General features: G+C 45.8%; 2 protein-coding genes across 2 annotated transcripts in view; one reads left to right on the forward strand and one right to left on the reverse strand.

Annotated features, from left to right (window-relative positions):
* Positions 1-25970, reverse strand: part of LOC139049799 (scoloptoxin SSD976-like) — a 90884-nt gene that overhangs the window by 29061 nt on the left and 35853 nt on the right. The gene's annotated exons all lie outside the window — the stretch shown is intronic.
* Positions 3713-25776, forward strand: LOC139055826 (uncharacterized). The gene is made up of 5 exons (XM_070533374.1): positions 3713-3952; positions 10156-10217; positions 16895-16972; positions 18577-18609; positions 25653-25776. Exons 1-5 carry the CDS (start codon positions 3847-3849, stop codon positions 25740-25742), a joined length of 369 nt encoding a protein of 122 aa, XP_070389475.1. The 5' UTR covers positions 3713-3846; the 3' UTR covers positions 25743-25776.

Below are 25970 nucleotides of genomic sequence, written 5' to 3' on the forward strand. Positions count from 1 at the left end.
CACTTTCTGATTATGAGGCACGCCGTAGTGGAGGACTCCGGAAATTTCGACCACCTGGGGTTCTTTAACGTGCACCTAAATCTAAGTACACGGGTGTTTTCGCATTTCGCCCCCATCGAAATGCGGCCGCCGTGGCCGGGATTCGATCCCGCGACCTCGTGCTCAGCAGCCCAACACCATAGCCACTGAGCAACCATGGCGGGTAAATTAAGAATTATCCGCCCACCCATATTAACAACATTTAAAGAATGAATGCTTGGCTTGTGTACTCACCCATGACATTTTTGATAGCTGTGTTTAGTAAAAAATGTTGAGCCAATAGGTAATGTGTTTAATATGTAAATGTAGATATGTAACTTAATTGATTTTTTTCGCTCACAGCCTTGAGAAAGAAAGAATTTCGAGAAAAAAATTATCATTACAGTTTAAATGGCACGTTTTGTATGTGAATGATGTGGCAGGTAACCTTTCCTCTACTATGTCAACTGTCTATATTCTGAGCCATACAACGGTGCAAGGTTATGTTGCAAGGTAATGCGTGTTTGGCTTTCTACCTATTAGAAATCAGAAAAGCTAGCATAAATATGTTCTCTTGAGACGTTTCTTTATATTCAATTTCTTACTGTTGTCGGTTTAGTTAATTAGCGTAACATTTCCATGCTATGATGCTTGAACGACATATCTTTCTTTAAAGAGGCGTGTGCTATTGTTTCGTCCTTCATGGGTATACAGGAATGCAAACTGCACACTTAAGTACTAATATTCAGCCGTCATCGAAATTTGGACGTTGCTGTTTCGTAAAAAGCCACAATCAGAACACGGGCCTTGGCACGGCTTCCCGCGTTTGATCCAAGATGGCGGCGACAGCGATGGTGTCTCCATCTTGAGCAGACACAGGTTCTATTAAGGTACCCATTGCCATGGCAACGTAGTCACGCTGTCGTGATTCCGTTGTCGTCATGCCGTTTGCTCCTCCATCGTCGTAATTCAATATTCGTCACACCATTGTCGGGGTCATCAAGCCCTCATCCCGTCTACCAAATTATGTCGACGATAATTTGAGCCGCCATCATTGAACACTGTTACCGAGGTCTGCAGTATATTTTGGAAGCGTTGCTAGTGTGTCCATTTCATTTATGCGGTCCGGAGAAATGAAGTGGGGGGGTCTTCACTTTAGCAATCATTTTCATTGGCTTCCGTACATCTTTCAATGCATTTTAATGTCATCCCGAAGCTTCAGCGTATGCACGCCAGTGTGACGTCACAGATTTCGAAGTATTTTCTCGTATTTCGGCCATTGTGGCGTAGTAGATGTTCTCAAAATTTGATCAGATCGGTATTTGTCTCCTTTAGGATGCAATGTAGCCCTTTTTAACGATAGAAAGTTAACTGGACCCGAGCAGACGCCATCAAAATCCATGAAGTAACGGCATGCTATAGTGTGAGAACTGCAGAGTGGCGTCGCCACCAGCCTTTACGTTTCGCGTCTTTTCTGGCTCAGCAATTGCCACGTGTCGTGGAAAAAATGGCTCTTATTTGCATTGTAGAAAAGTAATTTGCCATCAGACATTTTGCACGTGCCACCTATCACCACCTTGCAGCACTACCTTCAGACAGGCACCAATCATCATTCTCTAAAACTATCATCAAATACAACGACAAACTTCCATCGGGCTTCACCGCTGCATCTAAACCATCGATACCCCCTTGGTGTCTTATCAGCCCCACCGTCCATCTCAGTGTACCAGGAATCGGAAAAAAGTCTGAACTGTCGTCGCCTGTGCTGAAATACTGTCTCTGCTTCTTCTGCACGAGAGGTACGCGGACAGGGAACACATTTATACCGATGGTTCCACAAACATCCAGTGTTCGTCCGGTGCTGTGGTTGTCCCAGCAAAAGCTATTACCATCAGCTTTAGGACTGACCACCCAACAACATCGACATCTGCTGAACTAGCTGCTCTTCGCGCTGCACTTCGTGTCGTCAATCGGGAGCCACCTCGACAATGGTCAATCTTCAGCGATTCAAAGGCAGCCCTACAATCTGTACTATCAGCTCTGCATCGCGGGCCATTCGAACAGCTCGTATTCGATATTAGATGCCTACTCCATAGATCACAGGAGAAAGGACACCACGTGACGTTTCAGTGGCTGCCAAGTCCCTGCGGCGTCAGTGGAAATGAAGACGCCGATAATGCCGCTCGGGCAGCTCTTGAAGACGCACAAGAAGAGGCCATACCGCTTTCACGATCCGACGCAGCTAGCAGACTTCGAGTGTTTGCACAGGAGATCACGCTATCTCTATGGTGCACACCAAACAGCCAGACCACCCAGAGCAACCGTCAATACCACCTGCCCTCTTTGATGCATCTCTATATGCCAACTGGACTCCGTCGAAGAGAGGCGACTCTGCTTTATCGCTTATGGCTGGGGGTGGATTTCACTAAATCTTACTCCTTCCGCATTGGAATGGCCGACAACGATCTCTGTAATGCCTGTCTTTGCGAGGAGACGCTGGAACATGTTCTGTGCGACTGTCCTGAATATAATGTTCAGCGACAGTCGCTGGCATCTGTTCTAGCGCGCCTTGACAGCAGACCACTGTCCCTCGACACGATTTTCACATGCCGCCGACAGAAGATATCGCAGGTGAAGGCGACAAAGGGACTACTTCGGTTTTTGAAAGAGACGGGATTGGACAAGCGGCTGTGAGAGTGATGTCGCGTGCCATGCCAGATTTATGGACTCCAACGGACGATGTGTGTGTGCTGTGCTCTGTGCTCTCTCTCTCCCTCTCCCCCTTCCCCATCTTTAATCTCCCCCATCCCTCTCCCATGTGTAGGGTAGCAAACCGGTTAAGCCAAACTGGTTAACCTCCCTACCTTTCCTTCTCCACTTTTTCCTTCCTTCCTTCCTAATTTGCCTAATTCAGCTCAAGTTATATTCCTCTTTAGTGTCCCTTCAAGTTAACAATTTATCTACATAATGGTTCGCTCAAAATTAGAATATGCCTCAGCCATTTGCGACGTGTCTCAACCTTCATTAGTACTTGCATTGGAAAGCATTGGGAATGGTGTAGGGCGCTTCACTTCATCAAATTATTTTCGATATGCTAGAATTGCATCTATGAAAAGAACCGTCAAACTACGTGATATTTCGTCAAGCCGCAAGTGTTCCCGCATCTGCCTTTTCTTTAAAGTTCTACTCTTTTTTTTACATTGACATTTCTTTCCTTCAATTTTTCTATAATCCTGTGCATTACTTTGGAAATTATTTTTATCTTATTTTGTGCGTATGAGTATTGGAACCCCGGTAACGTAAAATATACAGTTGAGCGATTAATTAAGTAATTAATCAGTTGATTAACTGATTGATTGATTGATTGATTGATTGATTGATTGATTGATTGATTGATTGATTGATTGATTGATTGATTGATTGATTGATTGATTGATTGATTGAGTTGCTTCCAGTAAGTGGCGCAAACCAGCCATGCATTTCAGTGTTTACGCGCTCTAGGCAACTGCGCGTTCCAGCCATACAATACGAGCATTCAAGATTCAGCGCTGCGCCACAGTCCATTTGCCTAGAGACGCTGGACAGAACTAGCAGTTTTAGACGCAGGTGTTGCTGAAGTCACAGTACGTGTCTGCGTACAGCGATTTCGCCAGCAGCTGCAGCTATCCGTTTGTTATCTATTGTTGTGACATGTTACGTAAACGAAGGCGCGCAGGACGCTGAAACCGCAGGCCTGCGTAGGAAGCGAGAGCAGGAGTCAAGGCGGCCTCGTTATTCACAGCGCAGACAAGCTATCCGCGGAGAAGGGCGCTGTTAACGCAGTGCAAGATGAAGGCTTCACTCCTATGCTTGCTGGTACTATTCCTAGTTTTTGCGAGTGCACAATATCGTCCGTTCATTCGCCGGCATCGTCCGAAACGACCTTCCCTCTGCGGTAAGCCAAAAAGAAAGAATATTTACTCCCGCCGGACGGGCCACTAGTGATCAGGAGACCTAATATATATATATATATATATATATATATATATATATATATATATATATATATATATATATATATATATGGTTAAAATTACATTATGTGGTTTTACGTGCCAAAACCACGATTTGATTACGACGTACGCCGTAGTGGGGGACTTCGGAACGATTTGGAGCTTCTAGATGCAGCCGCCATGGCCGCGATTTGATCCCACCATCTCGTGCTTAGCAGCCCGACAGCAGGGCCACTATAAAGCAATCACGGCGGGTATATATATACAAAAAGTCCCAACTATCAAGCGCCAAATTGTAAATATATGCAAATGTCACGTAGCTAGACAGAACCGAGGTAATGCTGTTTGCCGTCGCCTGGAGATTATTTTCTGCATTCCACCTAATTACATAATTAGTATTGATTAATTAATCAACTTATCAAATGTCATAATTAGATGAAAAGCGTCAATAAGAACATTGCAGAGCAGCATGAAAAAACTCCCGATACAGCTTTCTGTCGCTCAATACGTGCTACATAAAAGTCTTTTTCCGAGCATGAAAGAAGCCCGCGAATGCACGCGAAATTGCCGCGCGACTCGCCGCTCTAGGCACCTATATATATATATATATATATATATATATATATATATATATATATATTGTAATGAACGAGCAGCAGACACTCAATATTTTTTTACTATATGGTAATTCTCATTAATTAGGGTAGCCCTTTTTTTTCTTTACCTGTTTCCTTTTCATTAATTCAGGGCACAGTATGTTGCAGTAAAGTGGGAAGTTTGGCCAGTTGGTCAACGTTTACGTTTAAAACAGCGCATATTGGACGAAAGACACGGGAAGAAAGACACAGGACCAAGCACTGACTGGCAACTGACATTTTTATTAGGAAACAGAACGAATAAATAAAAAAGGAGGCCGACCTACAGACGCGTACAGTCATCCAACCACATCTTCAAGCACATCTATTTCGCAATCTAACGAGGAAACAGATGGAGGCTGTAGTCCTTTCTTTTAGCGCACTTCTGTGATATTTAGGCATAGCAGTTACAGGGGGCGACTAATTTCGGAAGCGTTCGGCATCAGAAACATGTCTGATAATTGCATATCAGTCGTTTCTATTTCCCTGTTAGATTACAAAATAGTTTTTCTAGTATTCGCGGTTGAATGAGTGCACGTGCGCGCAGGTTGACTTTTTTTCGATTTATTCGCGCTTTTTCCTAATAAAAATGTCAGCAGCGCTTGTCTGGTGTACTTCTTCCTGTGTCTTTCGTCCCATTTGCGCTGTTTCAAATATGCTAGTATATTGCTATACGGAAACAAAGCTTGCCGGTCAGTACCAAGCTCACGTCCACTGCCACAAATTCCGAGACAAAGATCACCTTCAAGATATTCGTCCACAAAATGGCCGATGCAACACGCACATTTTATTATCAGACACTGTTTTCTTTAAAAGCCTTCTTCGACCAGCTCGGTGAAGGACACGCCGAATAGCCACATGAGCACATTCCGCGGCAATTCTGGAGACGAAATTAGGGCTTGCCTCAGTGGCCGTACAAAATGGACGCTCGGACACGGCATGTTTCGATTCTGCAGTGGCAATATGCGCCCTATAGCGTTATATTAAAGTGTATCACATTTCCTAATTAGGCTGCTTATCGTGCATGACGCAAACATTTTGAGGTTTGCCGCAGATGATAGTCTGCCGCCGTGTGGATCACCTTTTTTCTTCTCTCACACTTTCTGAAAATTTTGTCGGCTTAATCGTCTGCAAATAGGTCACGTGAAGAGATATGCATAACGTGTCCGACAAGTCCCACTTATGATTTAGATATAGTTAATAAAATTCACCTAGGAACTTATTGATAACCGACTTTGGGTCATGCATTCATTGCATTGCAAGATTGTGGGTACGTCTTTACTGAAGACCATATTAAATTACACAAAAAGAAACAATCTTCAGCGCTGTATTGGTTAAATATATTCATCGAAAAAAAGTGCAGTGCAAGAGTTTTATTTTTTTTTAAACTGACTCGCCATCCCGGCCCTGGGAAAGTGGATGTCCAGCGAAGCTGTTGCAAACCGCCACTGCAACTGCTGACGGGGTATGCAAAGCGTTATTAATGGTTCGGATGCTTGTTTTGAGCTTGTTCTTTATTGAAACGTATGCTGTTGTGTGTGTTGTATGGGTGATTTCAATGAATGTATGCACTGTTCGCTTGACTTTGCTGAGCGCTCATACCCCCGTAGCCTCTGCCTTACGGGGGTACGAGCCGTTCCATTTTTGCTTGCTTACAGGATATGAGCCATTGCTGATGACGATAGATACTTGTTTTGAGGTTGTCCTTTGTTGAAACGTATGCTGTTGTTTGTGTTGTATGGGTGATTTCAATGAATGTATGCACTGTTCGCTTGACTTTGCTGAGCGCTCATACCCCCGTAGCCTCTGCCTTACGGGGGTACGAGCCGTTCCATTTTTGCTTGCTTACAGGATATGAGCCATTGCTGATGACGATAGATACTTGTTTTGAGGTTGTCCTTTGTTGAAACGTACGCTGTTCCGTACGTTGTATGCGTGATTCCAATGAATCTATGCACTGTTCGCTTCACTTTGCTCAGTGCTTGTAGCCTGTGCATTACGAAGGGGATGGCCCATTGCACTTTTGCTCGCTTAGGGGGGTATGAGCCATTGCTGCTACTGATAATTTTTGTTCACGGACGGACACGTGAAATGCCGACCACCGAGAGGCTAACAGCTTCGCTGTAGAAACAAAATTCGCCGTCGTGCGCCTCGGTTGATGCGAATTCAATGAATTCAGGCACACGAACTAATGAACAATATGCCTGCCGTAGTTGCTGAGTGGCTCAGGCGCTGCGTTGCCGAGCACAACGTCGCAGGATCAAACTCGGTCGCATTTCGATGGAGGCAAAATGCAAAAACGCCAGTGTACCGTACATTGGGTGCACGTTACAGAAACCCTGGTGTTGAAATTAATCCGGAGTACCCCACTCATAATCACATCTCATAATCATATCATAGTTTTGGCACGTAAAATCCCAGAATTTAAATTATTGAATGACCAGGAATGCTTCGTTTCAAAAGAAAGCCTTTGTAGCAAGAATAATGGAGCAGTACAGGTAAGGTAACCGCAACCATCCATGTACACGCCCGTTTCACGAGCTATTTTCTACTGCGAGAGCAACGTGTCGCGGGCTCGATCGGCAATGTCATGTGGGTCCGCCCAAGCCATAGGGGACGCGCCTAAATCTTCGGTAACTCTTGTACTGAAAACTGTGCAGAATGATGTAGCGCGCTTCAAATTAGTCTCGCTATGATACTGTTACAGGCATGAAACGAACTCTTAGACTATACCTGGTCTTTCGCCCGCTGCAGTTGTTCCCGTCCCCACCTTTTCTATAAAGCTTTCCTTTCGCCGCCGGCTTTTGTGCAGAACGTATTGGCAGCCGGAGCATTCCGGCATTAAGTGTTCACTGGTAAACATGTATGTATCACTTGTGATTAGCATGGTGGTTCGAGTTTGCAGTACATTCACTGTCATCGCTATCAGTGGATTCACTTTCACTTCACCGTAACAATATGTACACATTTATCGAAGACTACCCCGGTAAGCGCGGTCCCCTCACCGGCCATGTGTATTAATTAGAAATTGAGAGCCTCGCGGCAACATCTGTGGCAGCTGAAGCACCAACAGATACTGCCAGAGCTTGAACCTTGAGGTCACGCAAGCACCTGTCTTATGTTAATAGAGTGTTTTAACTACAGTGCAGACGTACTGGCGCGTGCTGGTAACCGGCTATTTGTGGCACCTACCCACCAGCCCGCAAGCGTGTGTGTGTATATATATATATATATATATATATATATATATATATATATATATATATATATATATATATATATATATATATATATATATATATATATATATATATATATATATATATATAGGAGCGCTTGCAAGACTCTATTAGCGGCGAGAATTAGGAGTGGCGCCCTCTCGCGAGTGACGTCACGGCCAGGACGCCGCTCGCTCGGTTGCCGCGCGCGCTCATTCCCTTCGTGTATGCTTGGGGTATGGGTGGCTAGAGCCGCGCTTATTGAACGGTATGTCGGCTGCTTTCTGCTGCCATGACTGAACCACAGTTACTTCTCCTAAAGCGCATGAGTCAATAAAATTTGCGGCCTGGACATCGCAAGCTACGTAGCGCTGATGGAGTATACTGGCATTGCAATCGATATATGAGCCGTGTCTGTCCATAAACTTTGCGTAAAAGGAATGTCTGCAAATTCATCACGGTAAGTTATGTATGATGCCTCGCTAAACACTTAACATTCCCTTAGTATTTAGCTATGAGAGACATTGCATTTTACATGGAAGAAAAATCTCGGTAATTGACGTCAGCATGTTTTCCGTGTTAGAAAGACTCTGCCCAGCGAAGCTGTTATCATGATTGTTATATATATAAGCGCTCCTTGACATAAAAATTGTAACAGCGCAAACACATGCAACCACAAACCTTTGTTGTTGCATGTGTTTGCGCTGTTACAGTTTTTATGTCAAGTATGCACCAACTCGCCTAGAAAGAAGTTTTAATGTTTTAACAAAGCGCTCCACGCGCGGAAATCTGTCTGCGGCAGCTGCTGTGAATCGCGCCCACGCGTCACGATTAGCGAGACAGTCGCGTAACACTTAGCTCCAGTTGCAACTTGGCACACGAGATAGATTGTCCGCGCCAGCCAGTATATCACGAAATGAAAACACGTATACAGCTGCGCTCAAATTTCGCATTAGGGAGTCTCGTAATCATAGGTAATTTTTTTTAATTTTTTTTTAATTTCCCGTCTCAGCACCCTTTCGCTAACTTTGCGTAAATTTTAAATTTCATGATTTACTCGATGGGTGCACCTGATGGGTCTGTTGTGACCATGCATATGTTGTGCGACGAATAAGACGGTGAACTAACCTATACACCTGTTTTTTTTTTTTAATAAATGCATATAAGGAGTTGATGGAGCCTCATAGAGACTCCGGTTACCCATCTTCTCCGCTTTCTGATAAAAGAAAGAAGCACTCTTTTATTGGCACCTGGAGTGGTATATGACGTGAAAGACATTTACCGCGAAAAAGAAGGTTACTCACAAAGTTTATTTAATCTTCAAGAACACATGAAGCGTACATAAGACAAGTAACATTAAAAACAGACCCCACCCTGATGTTGTTATTAGGCCGGGTACTTCTACGAAGATTATAATTTAGAAATAACTGTTTTGAAATAAAAGGACCGTTTCTTCAGAGACATGCCATCAGTGGTAGCAACCACGTGATGACGGGTGACACGGGGTAATTAGTCGCTAATTAGCAATCACTCGTTCATTAACTGTTTAACTTGTAGTTTCAGCGGGCTCATCGTGATTGGGAAATTGAAGCGAGGGCTCCGCACGAGGCCATATCGACTTTTGGATCTTGAAAAATGCGATTACCCGTGGAACTGTGGCGCGACGAACTTCGGCTATCACAGCGCGCTAAACCGAAACTAGGAGGCTGCAGCGAGCGCAAAGCCGCGCCCCTCGAGGCGACGTTCTGCTCACGTCACCCCGCAGCGGGCCGCCAGCGCTGCGGCTCCGTGCTCCTCGCTGTCGCGGTAGCTACCGCCCCTGGGATCCCGCGGCGCCATGTCTGGCCGGCCTCAATAAACAGTGGCCACGGCGGCTACCTCTTCGCGCCGCCTCCCACAAGACTATTTGACCAAGAGCTGTTTCTTCTTGTAGACCGAGGACGGCCCAACTTCAGAACACATTTATTGCGGAGTCCCGCAGGGTGAGGTGTTATGTGCTTCTTATATTACAGCGGTTGCTCATCTCGGTGCGTAAGGATCGTGGCACTAAATTGCATCCCCATTCAACTGTAATTGCTGCCTTCATTGCCCTGTTCTTCGCCATCGCCAAAATTCCGTAGTGCATGCCCATTAAGATTTTTTTCTGCAAGGTGTTGTCGCCATGAAGAAGATAAAAACAAAATTTGTCCCACGTCTGAAATGATACCTATGATCTTGTACTGGATATGTATAAGTGCATACCATATGTATAACAAATATGTATACTAACTTATTTTTTTGGTGATTTTGCAGTCTGGCCAGAGGACTACCGGGTCTGGACACTCAACTGCATGTACGGCCGCGTTGCACGCGAAGTACGTATTTCTTGCGCGATGTGGCTTTTATACTGTGCCACGTGACTGCAAAGCAACAACCCCCTCCCCCTTTATTTTTATGCTTACACGGCATTCTCGATACAAATTTCTCGGCGGCTGCTAATTCATGTCCCAGTTTAAATTTCCTTAGGTTAACGCACGATTCTTGCCGAGCACTTGATCAAGCCACGAACTACTATTCCGCCTGTTTTTGTCAACGGCTGTTCCAGGTTATTACAAATATGGCATTCAAGATAAAATGATAAAATTTTACTGACCATGCCTCATAGAAGCGGCGCATATCAGTCTGCGCGATAACCGCCAATCATTAGCTAACTTTTACTAATTAACTTTATGACTGATCACTTTATGAGACCTATTGTAATCGCAAAACTGAAGTCAGCCAGTATACTCAAACCGTAATAACCTTTTGCCAGAAACTCTGTGTTTCGCACCAGTTTTGGAAACTAGGTTACCCACCCGCAGCCAAACGCCTGGCTGTTTGCGTCCATGGGTGCTATAACGTAAAACTATTCCAAACTTTTTATTCGAATTCTGCAATCAGCCTTAACTTGTCACGCGACGTCACGAAAAGCGCGATAGCTTCCCATCTGATATGGCATGTACACACTGATTATGCATAATTGGACCGAACAAAACGAGAATAGTTATTTCTGATTCAACGCCTTTTTGCAATTTGCTCTCAGCTATTGGTCAAAAGTATTTGGGCTGCACCCACTTCCCCTGCCTCTCACGCGACGTCACAAAACCGCAGAAACTTACCGCGTCAAAGTGACGTGTACGCATTAAAGATGCATTAATATGCCGAACAAAACTGAATTTTCTTCTGAATAGCCGCAGGCTGCCCCGTTCCGAAAGGAATAAATATAGCTGCCGCCTATCGCTCAGGCACTGGCTACTCGCACCTGCCGGAGAGCGTGGGCTTATTTGTGTACAATAAAACCTTTTGCGTGGCCGTGTAACGTCCTCGAGCACTTTCGGCACGGTTACGACCTCACTCTGCCAACTCTTCTCTGATGAGGATCCGTCTTAGCTGCAATCTTAACCTTCCATTGCATGCCGCCGCGATTTTCGAGCATCCACCTCAAGCCAAGTAAGGGAAAGCGGACCAATCGCAGACGCCGGCACCACCCTCTTCATCCGGTTGTCGATTTTCAGTGCAGTGGCTCGGCCCCATGGAATCCCTCTCCAAGCTTGAGCGTGATCCTCGCCTCTTGTCAGCCAATTAGATAAGACAAGCCGCCCAGTGTAGGCTATGTTATTCGTTTTTCAAGCAAACAAAAGTGACCTCCTATGAATGAGGAGACCGTTTGATTGGTCTGTTCAGACAACCTTGCGGGTGACCGTCCGATGCTTATGCAGTAACAGCACGTAGCTCCTCGGGATCGGGGCGAATGCCCTCCTTTGACACGACATGGCCTAAAATTGTGAGCTGACAAACACCAAATCGACACTTCAGGTTAAGCTGCAACCGGGCGTTGGTCAAGTAAGTGAGTACGTGCTGGAGGAGGAGCAGGTGCGTTGCGAAATCAGGGGCGAACACCACAACGTCAAGATAGCAAAGACAGATTTTCCATTTGAGGCCACGCAGAACATTATCCGTTATTCTTTCAAACGTAGCAGGTGCGTTGCAAAGTCCGAAAGGCATGACGGTGAATGCATACAAGCCTTCCGGTCTAACAAAGACAGTTTTCGGGCGATCGGCCTCTGCCATCGGAACCTGCCAGTAGCCTGACCTCAAATCCCGCGAAGAAGAGTACTCGGCTCCCTGCAAACAGTCCAGAGCATCATCCATGCGTGGTAATGGGTAGACGTCCTTCAGCGTGATCTTGTTCAACTGTCGAAAATCAACACAGAAGCGGATGGAACCGTCTTTCTTTGTGACGATCGAGGACCACGGGAGAGGCCCATGGGCTCTTTGAAGGTTGAATGACGCCTCGACGGAGCATGTCATCGACCTGGTCTGCAATGACGTGGCGTTCCGTAGCGGACACGCAATACGGTCTTTGTCGCAGTGGTGAGTGAAAGCCGGTGTCGATGTAATGCTCAAGCATCGATGCACGGCCAAGAGATGTTTGCGAAACGTCGAAAGAACGGCGGAAGTGCTGAAGGATTGCGAGAAGTTGAGATCGCTGCGAATGCGTCAGATCTCCGGCGATGAATGGGCTGAACACACCAGTCCATGTTGAGTCGGGTACGGAGAGGGCACTCAGTTCATGGACGGCAGCAGAAGGCACTTCGTCGAGAACGGAGACAATTCGTGTTGAATCGACCGACTCGGCGTAACCAAGGCATTAGCGGCGGAGCAGTGATAGCGGCGATGAAAGATGATTGTAAATGGGCATTGTGCTGACACGAGCGGCAACATCAAGAGCTGCAAATGGCAAAGGAAGCGCTTTTCGGGGAACAAAATGATGAGAGGGCATGAAGAAGACCGTCCCATCGCATATGGTACTACAGAAGACTGGTACGAATGCTGAAGAGCACGGGGGAATACAGGTGTCTTATTTTACGACAATTTTAGCGGCAGGATGAGCATCGACCGAGGCCAGGTCACCAAGTTGGAAAAGTTCAATCTCAGCCTGAGCGCAATTGATGATGGCATTGTTCCGTGAGAGAAACTCCTATCCTAGAATAACGACGTGGGAGCACGACGAAAGAACTATGAACTCAATCGTGTATAAAACGTCGCGTATGGTCACACGGGCAGTACAAGCAGCGGTAGGGCGAATGGGTTGAGCAATCGCCGTTCGAAGCGACAATCCAGACAGAGACGTCGTCAATTTACGAAGCGAGCGGCAAAACCTGGCATCCATAACTGAAACAGCGGCACCGGTATCGACGAGGACGACTGTAGCGACATCTTCGATAAACACATCAATGACATTGACAGGTAAAGGAGGAGGACTTCGGCACGTTGACACTTGCGCAGTTCTTGCCTCGGGAACTGCGACGTCTAGCCTAGGGGAAAGTGATCGGCGACGTGGGGAGGGTGACCGGATGCGTTTGAAGCGAGGACGGCGATCAGTCTGGGAGTGAGCTGGTGATGGGTCGAAGGGTCCGTAAGGCGCATTTAGATCAGGCGGCACATAGGGCGCTCGTCGATCGTCATCGAACGCCTGCGATCGGCGTTGGCACAACCTTGCGACATGACCGGGATACCTACATGCGAAGCATATAGACCGTTTTTTCGTGGGCGCCGCCATATTGTGAGCGCAGTGGCGCCGCCTATGAGCAGCGCCATACTGGCTTGGGTGAAAGCGGTCTTTTGCATGGCAGGTATACGCTCGGCGGCAGGTTCTGGCGTTTGTTTTCGCCGTCGTGCGGCCTGTTTAGTATGACGTGCGTCTTTTACGTGGTAAACGGTTCTGTGAGACGTCCTGAAGTGGTTTAAGACGTCATGGCCGGAATTTCTGCTGGCGTTGAGGTGGACGGAACACACAGCGCGATGTGTGCGCGCATATTCAAGTCTGCAATCAGCCTCGGAGATGAATTGTGTATTTCTGAATGTTCCAGTCACTAATGTGACCTTATTGCAGTATTATCCTCTATTTCTAAGCTGCGGTTTAGGAGCCATGAAACATACGCGACGATCGTAACAGCGTGAGCGTGGGTACCGTTCTGCTACGATAGGAGCTGTGATGTTATACCTTGACAAGCGTTCAATTTGTTCGCTGTAGGTTACATTGCGTGACTACTTGGTTCGATGGATGAGGTTTCCGCCCCTGAATAAAATAGTTTTGACAAGTGATAGCAGCTTACCTTACAGTCTGAATTACGCTTGTCCAGCAAAGGGACTGTTTACGAACTGCGCGAGCGTCCTAAGCAGTGGTAGGTGCTGGATTACATATATCTTTGTTCTATATACCGCTTGGTCCAAGCATACCGCATCAGCGGTTATATATTTATAAACGTTGTGCGGCGTGACTATGCGAGGCCCTGTTGCGGTGTTAGCCCGTTTTCTCTTGCGTTTTCTAGAAAGAGGATGACAACCGAATTTCTTTTTCGGTTGTGTTCGTTCCGTTCTCTACGACGCACTCACACGTATTACGGAAATTTCGTCCTCAAAAATAGGCATCGCATTCTTTTTATGCGATCCCTCATATATTATGGCTGTATGCAGGCCAAAAAGGCAATGCCGACGCGCACAGCTTATGTACCGTGCTGGATCACCAACCGCAGTGATCGTTGTGTTGAGCAGCGCCATCGGCCTCATGCAGGAAGGCTAGCGTAGGCATATGGTAATTTCAAGCCTACTAGACTTGAAATGCGCGAGAACGATGCCGGTGCATCACAAATATTTGATTGCGCCTGCCGCTTAGATGTTTCGTGGTTGCCTTAGGTTGGCCGTGCACGAGCATGCGCTCTTATGCTTTATGTTTTACTCCCTACGCCAAGCGATCAGATATTGAACAGATTTACCATTTCATGCTACTAATAAAGAGACACCGGTTTTCTTTGCTGAGTTAAATCCGATATAAGCAAAATAGTTCACAACACATACACACACCGCGATTGCTTATGTGCGTACACCGCGGCTGATAAAACGCGTCACATTTTCGCGCCCCTAAAAGATATTTCCGCCTATTGTAGTTACCGATGCACCGAAAGGCTTCCCTGGCGACCTTATATGAACGGACACGGCGTAAATTTCACAGAGTACGATCTAAAACATCAAGAAAGCGTTCCGCAGCACCCGACAGCAATACTTTCAAGCGGCGCCGCGCCGGATCGCCCAAGCCAGAGAGGAGGAAAGGCTCTCCGCGCGCCCTATCCTCCTCGCCCGATGAAACGGTCTATAGGGCGATTGTCTGGTGTACGCCACGGGTTAGCGACGGCAGTGGTCGTCGAGGAGACGGGAGCGGAAGGGCGGTGCACAGGCAGCTGGAAGCGACGCACGGGCACACTGCGAGGGGCCATTGCAGCAACCGTAGCATAAGTGACTAGTGTAGCCACGACACCCTACTGGTGAACAGCCGGCAGCGCTTCCACGACCTCTTCATGGATCACGTTAAGGAGACGAGACGGCAAAGTGCTGGCAAACTCCTGAGTGACGGACACCAGAGATAGCTGTCGTGCGGCTTCTTCGCGGACGAAACCCTTGATTTGGGTTATCAGGAAGGCTTGTTCGGGGTCGGTGGTCAGGCTGCAGAGTGACACCGCATTTGGTGTGGGATGTCGTCTTGTCAGAGCTCGCTGCTTACGTAATTCATCATAGCTCTGGCACAAGCTGATAACGTCGCCAACAGTTCGCGGGTCCTTGGCCAGAAGCATCTGGAACGCGTCATCATCGATTCCCTTCATGACGTGCTTGATCTTTTCCGCTTTCATCATGGCAGCGTTCACGCGCCTGCACAAATCGAGAACGTCTTCTATATAGCTGGTGAATGTCTCACCCGTGTCCTCCGCGCGTGTACGCAAACGCTGCTCGGCTCGGAGTTTCCTGACGATGGGTCGGTCAAATACTTCCGTAATCGACGTCTTGAACGCCGACCACGTTCGGATATCCCTCTCATGATTTCTAAACCAGAGACTGGCCACATCAGCGAGGTAGAATGATACGTAAGCCAGCTTGTCCGAGTCATTCCATTTGTTGTGAACGCTCACCCGTTCGTAGGACGACAGCCACTCTTCAACGTCGTTGTCGTCGGTTCCGCTGAAGGTGGGAGGCTCCCGCTGGCGAACGGTGCCACGCACGGAACGGGTGGCGATGGAAGAGTCTGCTGGTCGGCGTCCGGCATGGCAGAGGGTAGCGTCCGAGAACGGAGTTCCAGGATGGTAGAGTGGAACGTTATCCCGCACGGCTCCACCACTCATAAAGGAGATTTATTGAGGTTCGTAGCAACAGCCGGCTCTAGGATGCACCGAGCACAATCCCCTAGCTCGAGCCTCTGCTGCGCGCTTGATGCTGCCGATGATGCTGACTCTGCGCTCACGTTCGTTATCTTCCGTACAGTATTCTTGATTATAGCGCCAGTTGTAATGGTCTGAAACGCGGCTAGCGGCTCGACGCGCTCGCTGGTCCGCGAGGAATTCATAACTAACTCATAACTCAGTGGCGTTCACTTGCACATTAATTCTTTTTATTTTATACACTCATTTTATACAATCATGACGTGGCGCCTCCTCCTACCCATTGGTTGCGCCGCCGCATGCCCAACGAACATTAGGCCAAACGTTTATAGTCAGCCAGGTGGCTTCAACGTGACGTGTGCAATGACGCACGCACTAGGCACACAATTAGTCAGAGTCGTGGAGCCGCCGTGACGTCAAAGTGCTCGTCTCGCACATTGGAGGCCCGGATTCGATTCCAACCGAGACCGCAACTCACCTAATATTCTTTTCAAAGACGTCAATTTACATTGTTTAAAGGAACCTCCTTGAGAAATTTTACATCAATCCGAGTGTAACTTTACGTGCTTTTACTCAGCGCCATCGGCCATTTTTGGTGCCATCATTCGGCCACGCCGTCGACTACAATGCCAGGTTTTGGCGTAATGGCGTATATAATGCTTTCGCATTAAAATATGGTCCCAGCACAAGACAATGAAGGATGCCTCGACTAAAGCATCTACTATTATGCGTTTTTTATTAAGCCTATTTTCCTGACACTCGGACATGCCCTGAACTATAATTTTACATTTGTCGCTGTGCAGGTGAAGAAACTAATGGACTTGATTCTCAAGCAACGAGCGTGGAACGTTCAACAGTTCTCTCAGGCATTGTGCAATCCGGTTAGTATGCATGAGCACCTGAACTTGTGTGATACGATTCCGCCACAAGCATTATTTATCTGTAAACTCAGTGGAGAAAAATTGGCGTCGTGTCTAGCAAACAGTATCGAACTCATATGACAACGTGCAAGGCTCAGAGGCATGCTTCGCCTTGCAGGGTGATTTTGTTGCTGTGGAGCAGCAGTGCACGCTTTTTGTTGTTTGACGTTTTTGGAGCTTCGTTTGTAGCGCATCATCTCGGTGTGTCTGTTATTATCCCTTCATTATTTCATTTTTTACGTCTTATTCGCAATGAAACAGAAATGGAGTAACTGCAGCCCACAGTACCTCAGCGCATCCACAACAAGTTGTGACAGAACAAAACAGGATGCAAATCACTGGCTGGAAATTCTAGCAGTAGCATAAAAGAGCTGTGGTTTGGGATAGTTGGTTTTCCACAATGTTGAGTGGTGCAGTGCGAAGCAGGACAGAGGGACACAGAAAAGAAGAAGACGTATTATGAAATTACGCCCTCGTCTTTTCTGTGTCCTTCTATCCTGCTTCGTTCTGCACTCCTTAACTATCAGTAGCACAAGACCAATTAAAAAAAAGTTAACAATGAAATCTAAAATTTTATCCTTATTTCTTTTTGCACTTTCCTCGACGGATGTTCGTCGTGTTATGCAGGTGAGAACGAGTGAAATATTTCTCACGCCTTTGACCACGTGCAGGGTGCTAGCGGTCTTAGAAAACTACACTTGCGAAGGGATCTTATCGGCTTGCTAGCTGCTGAAAACCGTTTGCAACAGATGACAAGCCACAGATGCCCAGTTTTGCCGACAAATAAACAACGACGTCAGAAAGAAAATTGCATCGTATTCACAGAAACGCCACGCGTCCCCAGTGTCGCGCGAACTTTCCGCGGTGGAAATGAGTCCGACATGTGCTGTGGTGCGGAGTCGCTCTCGTGCTACAGGCTAACACGACGCCGAATCCGAACGACCGCTGTCGTCGGCATAATGGTGCGGTGGTAGACGATCAGCTCGCACTAGACAAGCAACAAGGTCCATACGACGAAGCGCTGAAATCTGCGCGATTTGGTAGGGATTTAAGGGAGCCATACCAACAACAAAATTTGTATTGAGACTACAAGCAGCTTAACGCAAAGTGGCGGAAACATACAAACAAAAAACAGACGAGCGCTTTTGTTTGTGTCTGTCCGCCCCTTTGCCCTAAGCAACCGTAGTCATAATGCAAGAGCAACAAGCCCAACAATCAGTACCTCTATAGACAAAAGTTGTAGTCGGCCACGGAAGTCATGAACACGACCGCAGCGAGCTCCTGGTGAAACAATCTGTACAAATAAATCTAGGAGGGTTGGTAGAAATTCTCGAAAATATCGGCACCCTTAAATAGTTAAATAGTTAAATAGAAACGTCCTAGCGCAACAAATCCTCTTCTCTCGCATGTCATTGGGTGTTATTGTTTAAACATCATGTCTCTTGAGGGAATCAAGCACTGCTTATACGAATAATTTTTCATGTAAAACAGTTTTCGCAACATTTTCTGATCGACGAAATAACCCAGATTCTCACGTTGACCATGCAATCCGTCTTCTTTTCTAGTACGAAGTGTTCAAGCTCAGGTCGTACTTCGGGGTGAGTATACACACGTTGATAAACGGCAGCGTATGCAACATGTCATATCTACAAAGAGGCACTAAGATTGTAAACACGGCGCACATTTAAGCGAGCAATAATACTAAATTTTGTATTGCGTAGCTCTCTGCGCATAATATAGTAGGTGTTTTTTTTCTCATGCCAAACACACTAAAAAACGGTCACATCTTGGCCCCTGCCATTTCTGCAGAAGCTACGTGGCTAGGCGAATAAGAGTAGCAAGAAAAATTTTAACAGTAATTTCGCTTATTACCTCCAATCTGCTGATTAGCTTTGCGATTGGTCACTGTACGAAGCATGCAATTGCGCAAACGAAGTCGATCAGTATAGTGAACTCATGTCTCCTTAGCATAAATTCTAACTCTGGCGCTCCTTGCGCCATTAAACACCAAGCATCATCAAATTCTAAGACTAACTCCACTTTCGAAATATAATTCCCCCAAATCTGCAACAACAAAAAAATATCTCCACATTCCAGTTAAATTCACCCCTAACTGTTAGAGGCATTCTTTCCGAAAAATGTTAACTAGAACGCCAATGTATTTCGTAGCAGATTTCAAGGTTGCAGATCTCGAAAGTGGCGCTATACTCTCAAGGTTTCTGCTAAGCAGGCATGACTTCACTAACGCTCTAATTCAATTTCGCAGTTGCAACATGTGCCCTAAAGTGAGCAATCAAGAAGTTAATTAGCACATTCTAGGTAATTAGCGAAATCAGCACTGAAATCTTTTCGCTGCTAATTAATGTTCGCCCTAGCCAGGTAGCCAATCTACAAAAAACAGCGGAGCCTAGATATATATTCTTCTTTGAAGTGACTCGCATAAGAAGAAAACCCCTGCGAAAATCGATTCATGATTCATTAACGGCTGTCGCTGCTCAGAGCGGGAGATTTCAGACAAAATATTCGTCTTTTGCTGACCAAGTTTCACGGCAGTGGCTGCATGATATGAGAATTTGCGTGATAATAAGCCATACGACCAATATTCAATAAAATATACCAAGAAACTTTTCACATCATGAATTTGTAGTGCACGTAATGGTAGAACTGAAGTCTGCCAGTACTCAAAACATAACCAAACGTTATGAGGTAGGCAATCAAACTCTGCAGCGAAACACATGTCTGAACTAAACGTGTTCCCTCACTGCAGAATAATGCGGTACAAGAAATGCTAACTGGAACAACAGTGCATCTCGAGGCACATTTTAAATCAGTATTTTTCAAAACTGGTGCTAGGCACATTGTTTGTAGCAAAATGATGATGCTTCGCATGCTGGATGCTTTCAATTCTGCGGTTACAACATGCCCTTAAAGTTGTTATCTTGAAAAGTTACTTAGTCATATTTCGTTAAGTAATTACTATGTCAGCGATTATCGCCAAAAATTCTGACATCCACCACTGTTAAGGAATTTATACAGCAAACATTACCATTCTTTCTCGAATCCTCTTTTCTTAGCAAAGACAGTTGTCGTTGAAATACGCTGTATACTTAAAGTTTAGGGAACCTGTAAGACGAAATAAACACTTCATGTCTTCAAATTACATGACTGATAGGCACAATTACAAGCGAAGTTCGACAGCCTGGTGCCGTTTGGATAAACAAGAAGTTGACTGTATACGTAACCTTCTTAGCTCACAAGTTATGCCGTTTTGTTCCACCTATAGCTAATGCGAGTACGTCAGTTCAAATTATGCCGCTTGAAACAATGCGTTATACCTGCCTGAACGCTACAAGTTTTTGTCCTTTCTTTTTTCTTCAATGTAGCATTTAGGTGATTGCTTTTACATCGGTAAACCCCTCATGTTTTTAGATGAAGAGCTCTCTCTCTCTCTTTGTCTCTACTTACAAAAGCACATATGGATCTAACCACTTTTGGTATCTTATACTTCAAGTCAGTTTGTTATCGCGAATTCGCTGTTCGGTAATGGTCAGTTTCAGTTAGAATTCAAGAGCTACGTCACTCGGCTGTCTGACATTACTGATGAGTTTTGCTGTCTGCGCGTGTATAATATCACTCCCTAAATTTTATCCGCCTTCAGACAGACACTTCCAGTAGAAGTGTTCTTATTCCTTGTGAGCACCGAAGAATTCTCTATCAACTGAGGTAGTTGCAAAGTCTCAGAATTCAATTACCGTTAAAAAAAAAGCTGTGGTTAAAGCAGGAGAACAAGATTTGGCCTACAATACTAAAGGAAACCACCATGTGCTTTCGTAGGGGAAGAAATTGTTTGGAAAAAATGCTTTCAAGGTGAAAAAGAAAACGCGAACCTACATGCTGCCTAGAATTTGGAGGACCCTTCTGAGTGCTGCGTCTGTGACCTCTGCAATGCAGCTATTGGTTCTAACATGCCAGCCTATACCATGAGAAAATTTTCAAATAATTTTTTTTTCTAGTATCCTTGTTTTACAGACATTTTTTTTTTAACCTGAGAACGCGTTTCCAAAGAATCCCCACGGCGATGCCATGTGCACTACCAATTACTCATACGGCGGCTAAGCGATTTCAGCACCAGTCTGCCCCCTAGTGATATTATATATATTATATATATATTACTTCGTATGAAACGACAATATTAGCTGGAAGGTTATCGTGTAGCTGGACAGAGCATTCTGGACAAACAATTAAATAAATTATTCTTAAAAAAGTAAAGCCATTTCCACGCAGTTAGAGTTGTCAAAGCAGCGAAGCTGGTGGTCGTTTTCTCAAGTTTCTTTAGCGCGATTTTCATAAAAGTCTTTTGTCTCGTTGTCGTCGTTTTGCTAGGTTCGAGCTTCCGCTCCAGATTGCGCGCACTCTTCAGTTGCATGAGGTTGTGATGAGGTTATGATGAAGTTGCATGAGGTTGTGAGCCACAGTCCATCACACACCTTGCATTTGTACGTGGCCAGACTCACGGTCGAGGAATTCTCTCTTCAACCGTCCATCGGCACCCTCCGTGGGAGGAATCTCTCTGCGTCGACGTCTCTGCTCGGCCTCCTACTCTCGAAGTTGGGGGTTATTAGCTTGTCTTTGCTGGCGCTGGGCTTGAGTTGCCTTCTCCTAAAAGTGGGGGGTTGGCTTGCCTCCACTGGCGCTTGGGTTGCGCTTCCCGTTCTCGAAGCTTGGGATTTGCGCAAAGTCTGAGCTGCCGCTCGCGCCGAACGGAATTCATGGGTCGAAAGGGCGCGCGCCGGCGAAACATCTGCTTTTATACCCCGCTCCTCCCACTGCTATGGTCTATTCCCCATAGTGGATTTGTGCCATTAACTTGCCCCCCTGCGTGACACCAGACGCCGAACGGCGAAGTCTCGACTTAGACCAGCTCCGCTGTTCAAATTAGCGTCATACACGTGACATATATTCGAGCATGCCGGTTGGGGGCTAGAAAATTTCTGATCTTGGTCATTAGAAAAGTAATGATAACGTAAAAAAAAGGAAGACGCCGCTTTGGTGAAAACACTGTAAATTAACCTCACGGCAGAATTATGCAGGGGCTCGTGCCATATATGGTGCTTGCCGTCATCTTCGCCTCGTTGTCTAAGCACCGGCTTTAATAAAAGGTATGCGCTGACGTCATCTCAACAGCCATAATACTGTATACAGCGAGGACTCTCAAAAGCTGCGCTTGATGTTGATCCACTTATATGGACATTCTAAAAAAATTTGTATTCTTTGTTGCTCATTTCGTCCCCAAAGAATAAAAGACACTTTTCTTGCATACATTCCCTTTATTTAACAGTAAACTCCGCGTTCGCTACATTTCTGTCAAGAACGCTGTGTCATGCTGATATGTGCGCATGCTCCTACGTATACTGCCGCTAAGTATACCGTAACCGCAACGGTAAAGAAAAGAAATGATCAAAAAATTAATTATTACTGGCTGGGGACAATATCAGCGCCACATGGCGCATCTTTTTCTTTGTCATACAGGGCGATTACATGAACCCAATAAAAACAGGTCGAGTCCGCTTTTCGGGTTGAGATTTGCCTGTCGGGCTCATGCAACCGCTAGCTGGTCGGCCTGAGCCAGGCCGACTGCACGGGATATGTTGACCCAGCCCGACTAATTCGAAGCACATATGTAATTGGGAGTGATCGCGTCGATCGTTTGCAGCTAGCAGCGATTACCCTGACGCGTTGTCTTATCTCTTGTCTCGACAGAGGCTGTCGCAACAATCTCGACCCGTTGAGTCAATAACGCGCCAATAACGTGAAGTTACTCCATTCTGAGTTTGTTCCAATCTCCTGGCGTCAAATTTACGTAATCGCCGGCGTCCCGCAAGGTCATTTCAACAGCCCAATCAAACGCTCTCCTCGCTTATAGGAGGTGACTTTTATTTGGCTCCAAAGCGAATAGTATTGCCTGTCACAAGAGCTTTTCCTTATCTAATGTGCTGACAAGAGGCAAGAAGCGTGCAGAAGAGGAGAAGGTTTCGGAGAGGCCGAGATAGCGCAATGAAAGTAGACAATTGAGCGAGGAGAGCATTGCCGGCGTCTCCGATTGGTCCGCTTCCCCATCCTTAGCTTGCGGTGGCTCGTCGACGATTGCAGCGGTGTGCAGGGGGGCGTTAAAATGCGGCTAAAACGGATGCTCAGCGAACATTTCGCAGAGCGATGTCGTATGTATACGGACCGAATGGGCTCGGCAACGTTATACTGGTTAAACTGCCACGCAAAAAATGTTTCTGATACCCAGAGAAATCAATTCCCACCGGCAGCTCAAAGTACACAGCGCCATAGCGATCAGTGGACAGCCGCGTTCTATTCCTTTCAGCTATTCCAAAAAATAGTTCAGTTTTGTTCGGCATATTAATGCATCTCTGCTGCGTACATGTAATTTCGATGTCTGAGTTTGCGCGATTTTGTGACGTCGCCTGACAGACAGGCGAACTAGGCGTAGCGCGAAAACATTTTCACCAATCGCCGGAGGCTAACTGTGACAATGTCGTGGAATCAGAAAAAAAATATCATTCTTGTAGTCTACTTATGCATAAACAGTGTCTAGACGTTGTTTTGAGATGGGGAGTTCTCGCGGCTCTGGTGACGTCCTGTGACAGACAGGTGGAGTGGGCGAAGGAAATTTAATAGAAACATATTAAAAACGCTTAACGTTACAGCGACCCATATATATATATATATATATATAGAGAGAGAGAGAGAGAGAGAGAGAGGAGAAGCACTACTTGACGGTTATCTTTGGTTTATTTACCGAACAGTTTCAGTCAGTCGATCGAGCTTTTTCGAAATACCTTGGCGAACAGACCATATATATATATATATATATATATACATGGCGGCAACGAATAGGACAAAATTATGGCATCCATGACGCAACGAGAATACTTCCTATACAGAGTATTCATAGTTGTCAAGTAAAGTTCATTTGGTAACCGTTTCTCGTCGTCCTTTCTTTTGCTCAGTGGTCTGAGAACCGCAGATGACACGATTAACCGAATGATTTCCTAAACAGCTTTGTGTGTGGCGTGTGTTTTTTTAACCTGATTAGTAATGTTAAAAGCTCGCTGACAATAGATAGCGCAAGCCCATTATCGTATCGGACTTTAGCGGGCAAACAGAAACAACATGCACACAAAATCGCAATGATCGTTTGGCCACCTAACAAATTTCCACCTAATATAGTTCATTTCTTCAATCCAGCATCTGTGCTTCAGCTGTACCTTTAAAGATGTCGTTGTCAAAGAATTCCACACTGGGTCGATCTTCCAGAGCTGATTTTGAGTGAAGGCATCTGCTGTAAAATTCTCATTCAGATTATTAACCGACTGCTGCGATTTGTCGTACAGGTTACGACAACCTACTATATACCCCGCTGTAAAGGAAAAATAAAGGAAACATTGTGGTGACTACCAGAGTCGACTTCTGTAAAAGTCGGCTGATTCTTTAAAAGAAACGTAACCAGCAGTACGGCTCGTTAACATTAACATACAAACGAGCTTTCCAACCAGAACGAAAGTATATATGGGACCCAAAGAAGCGCTAACACATACCTCCTTCTCCACGTTTTCTTTCTTTCTTTCTTTCTTTCTTTCTTTCTTTCTTTCTTTCTTTCTTTCTTTCTTTCTTTCTTTCTTTCTTTCCTTCTTTCTTTCTTTCTTTCTTTCGCATGCCTATTCTTTTGGCGATTAACAGACTTAGATCGGCTAGTTAGTTGCTGGGTTGATGGAACATGGTTTTAACTGCGCATTTTGAGGACAGGACACATAAATAATGCACACAGGACAGCCGCCGATGCACAGGAGAGGCGACTGTCCTGTGTGCTTTCTTTTTGCGTCCTGTCCTCAAAACACGCCATTATAACCGTGTTATTCTTTTGGCACTCACCACGGGGAGGGGGCCCGCACGTCAAAAAAGTGTAGTCGCTAAAGTGAGGGGGTCCCTCTTTATTCCATCCCATGTTATTATGTGCGCAGAGTTGCGCTAGTCAGTGGTTGGGCCAATGTCACTAGGGCACACAGTAACAACGTAACAACGTGTCATTATCGATTGGTCTGCGGCCGCTGCGGCAACATTTACCTACGACCCGCCCTCTCCCCCCCTCTTCACGCTTCGCTCCCCTTGGCAGGAACCATCCGTGTCATGCCTGGCGGTGAAGCATAGGAAAAAAAGAACATGTACTGCAGAACTCAAAAGAAGAAAATAATACAGTAATAAAAAAATAATTTAAAAAAGAAAAAAAATTACCCCAACACGCAATTCGAACCGACCGCAATGCTTTTGCGCAGCGCCGCGAAACCAGACGGGAAAGCCCGCTATCACATAGGTTCTGCATCGGCTGATGTTGTGCCGTCAGTATAGTGTTGCGACTCTAGTGAGGTGCCTTTTAATATAGTTGCTTCCTATTCCTCCTGTCGATTTGTTCACATTTTTCTTTCTCTTCGACACACTTGGCTAAAGGAATTCCTCACGGGTAAGTCGCGTGACACGCGACTTCCCCGTGAGGAATTTTAATTTAACTCTATCCATAAGACAGCGCACTATCTTAGTTAGCAATTTTTTTAACTTTTATCCTTTTGTTTTTCAGACAAAGGTGCATCAGAAACTTCTGAGAGAAGCCACTGTTGAAGCGGACAAGTGCCTTCGCTACCTTCTCAAGAATACAAATAACGCTTGAGGGTTATAAGAATAAGAAATCATTAAGTACAATATTCGAAACCATGACTGTGTTTATTGAATGCATTTATGCCAGAGACACGAAGACTACAACAAATGTCATAAGCAGGAGGGTGGGAGGGGGGAGGGGTCATTTGGAAAGACCGCCTTCCGTCACCTGGACCTGGAGTCGAACGTCGCAAGTATACTCATGCCAACTAACTCTTTCACATTGTCGCCACATGTTGAT

The sequence above is a fragment of the Dermacentor albipictus genome, chromosome 1 (assembly GCF_038994185.2).
Source record: "Dermacentor albipictus isolate Rhodes 1998 colony chromosome 1, USDA_Dalb.pri_finalv2, whole genome shotgun sequence".
Lineage (NCBI taxonomy): Eukaryota > Metazoa > Arthropoda > Arachnida > Ixodida > Ixodidae > Dermacentor > Dermacentor albipictus.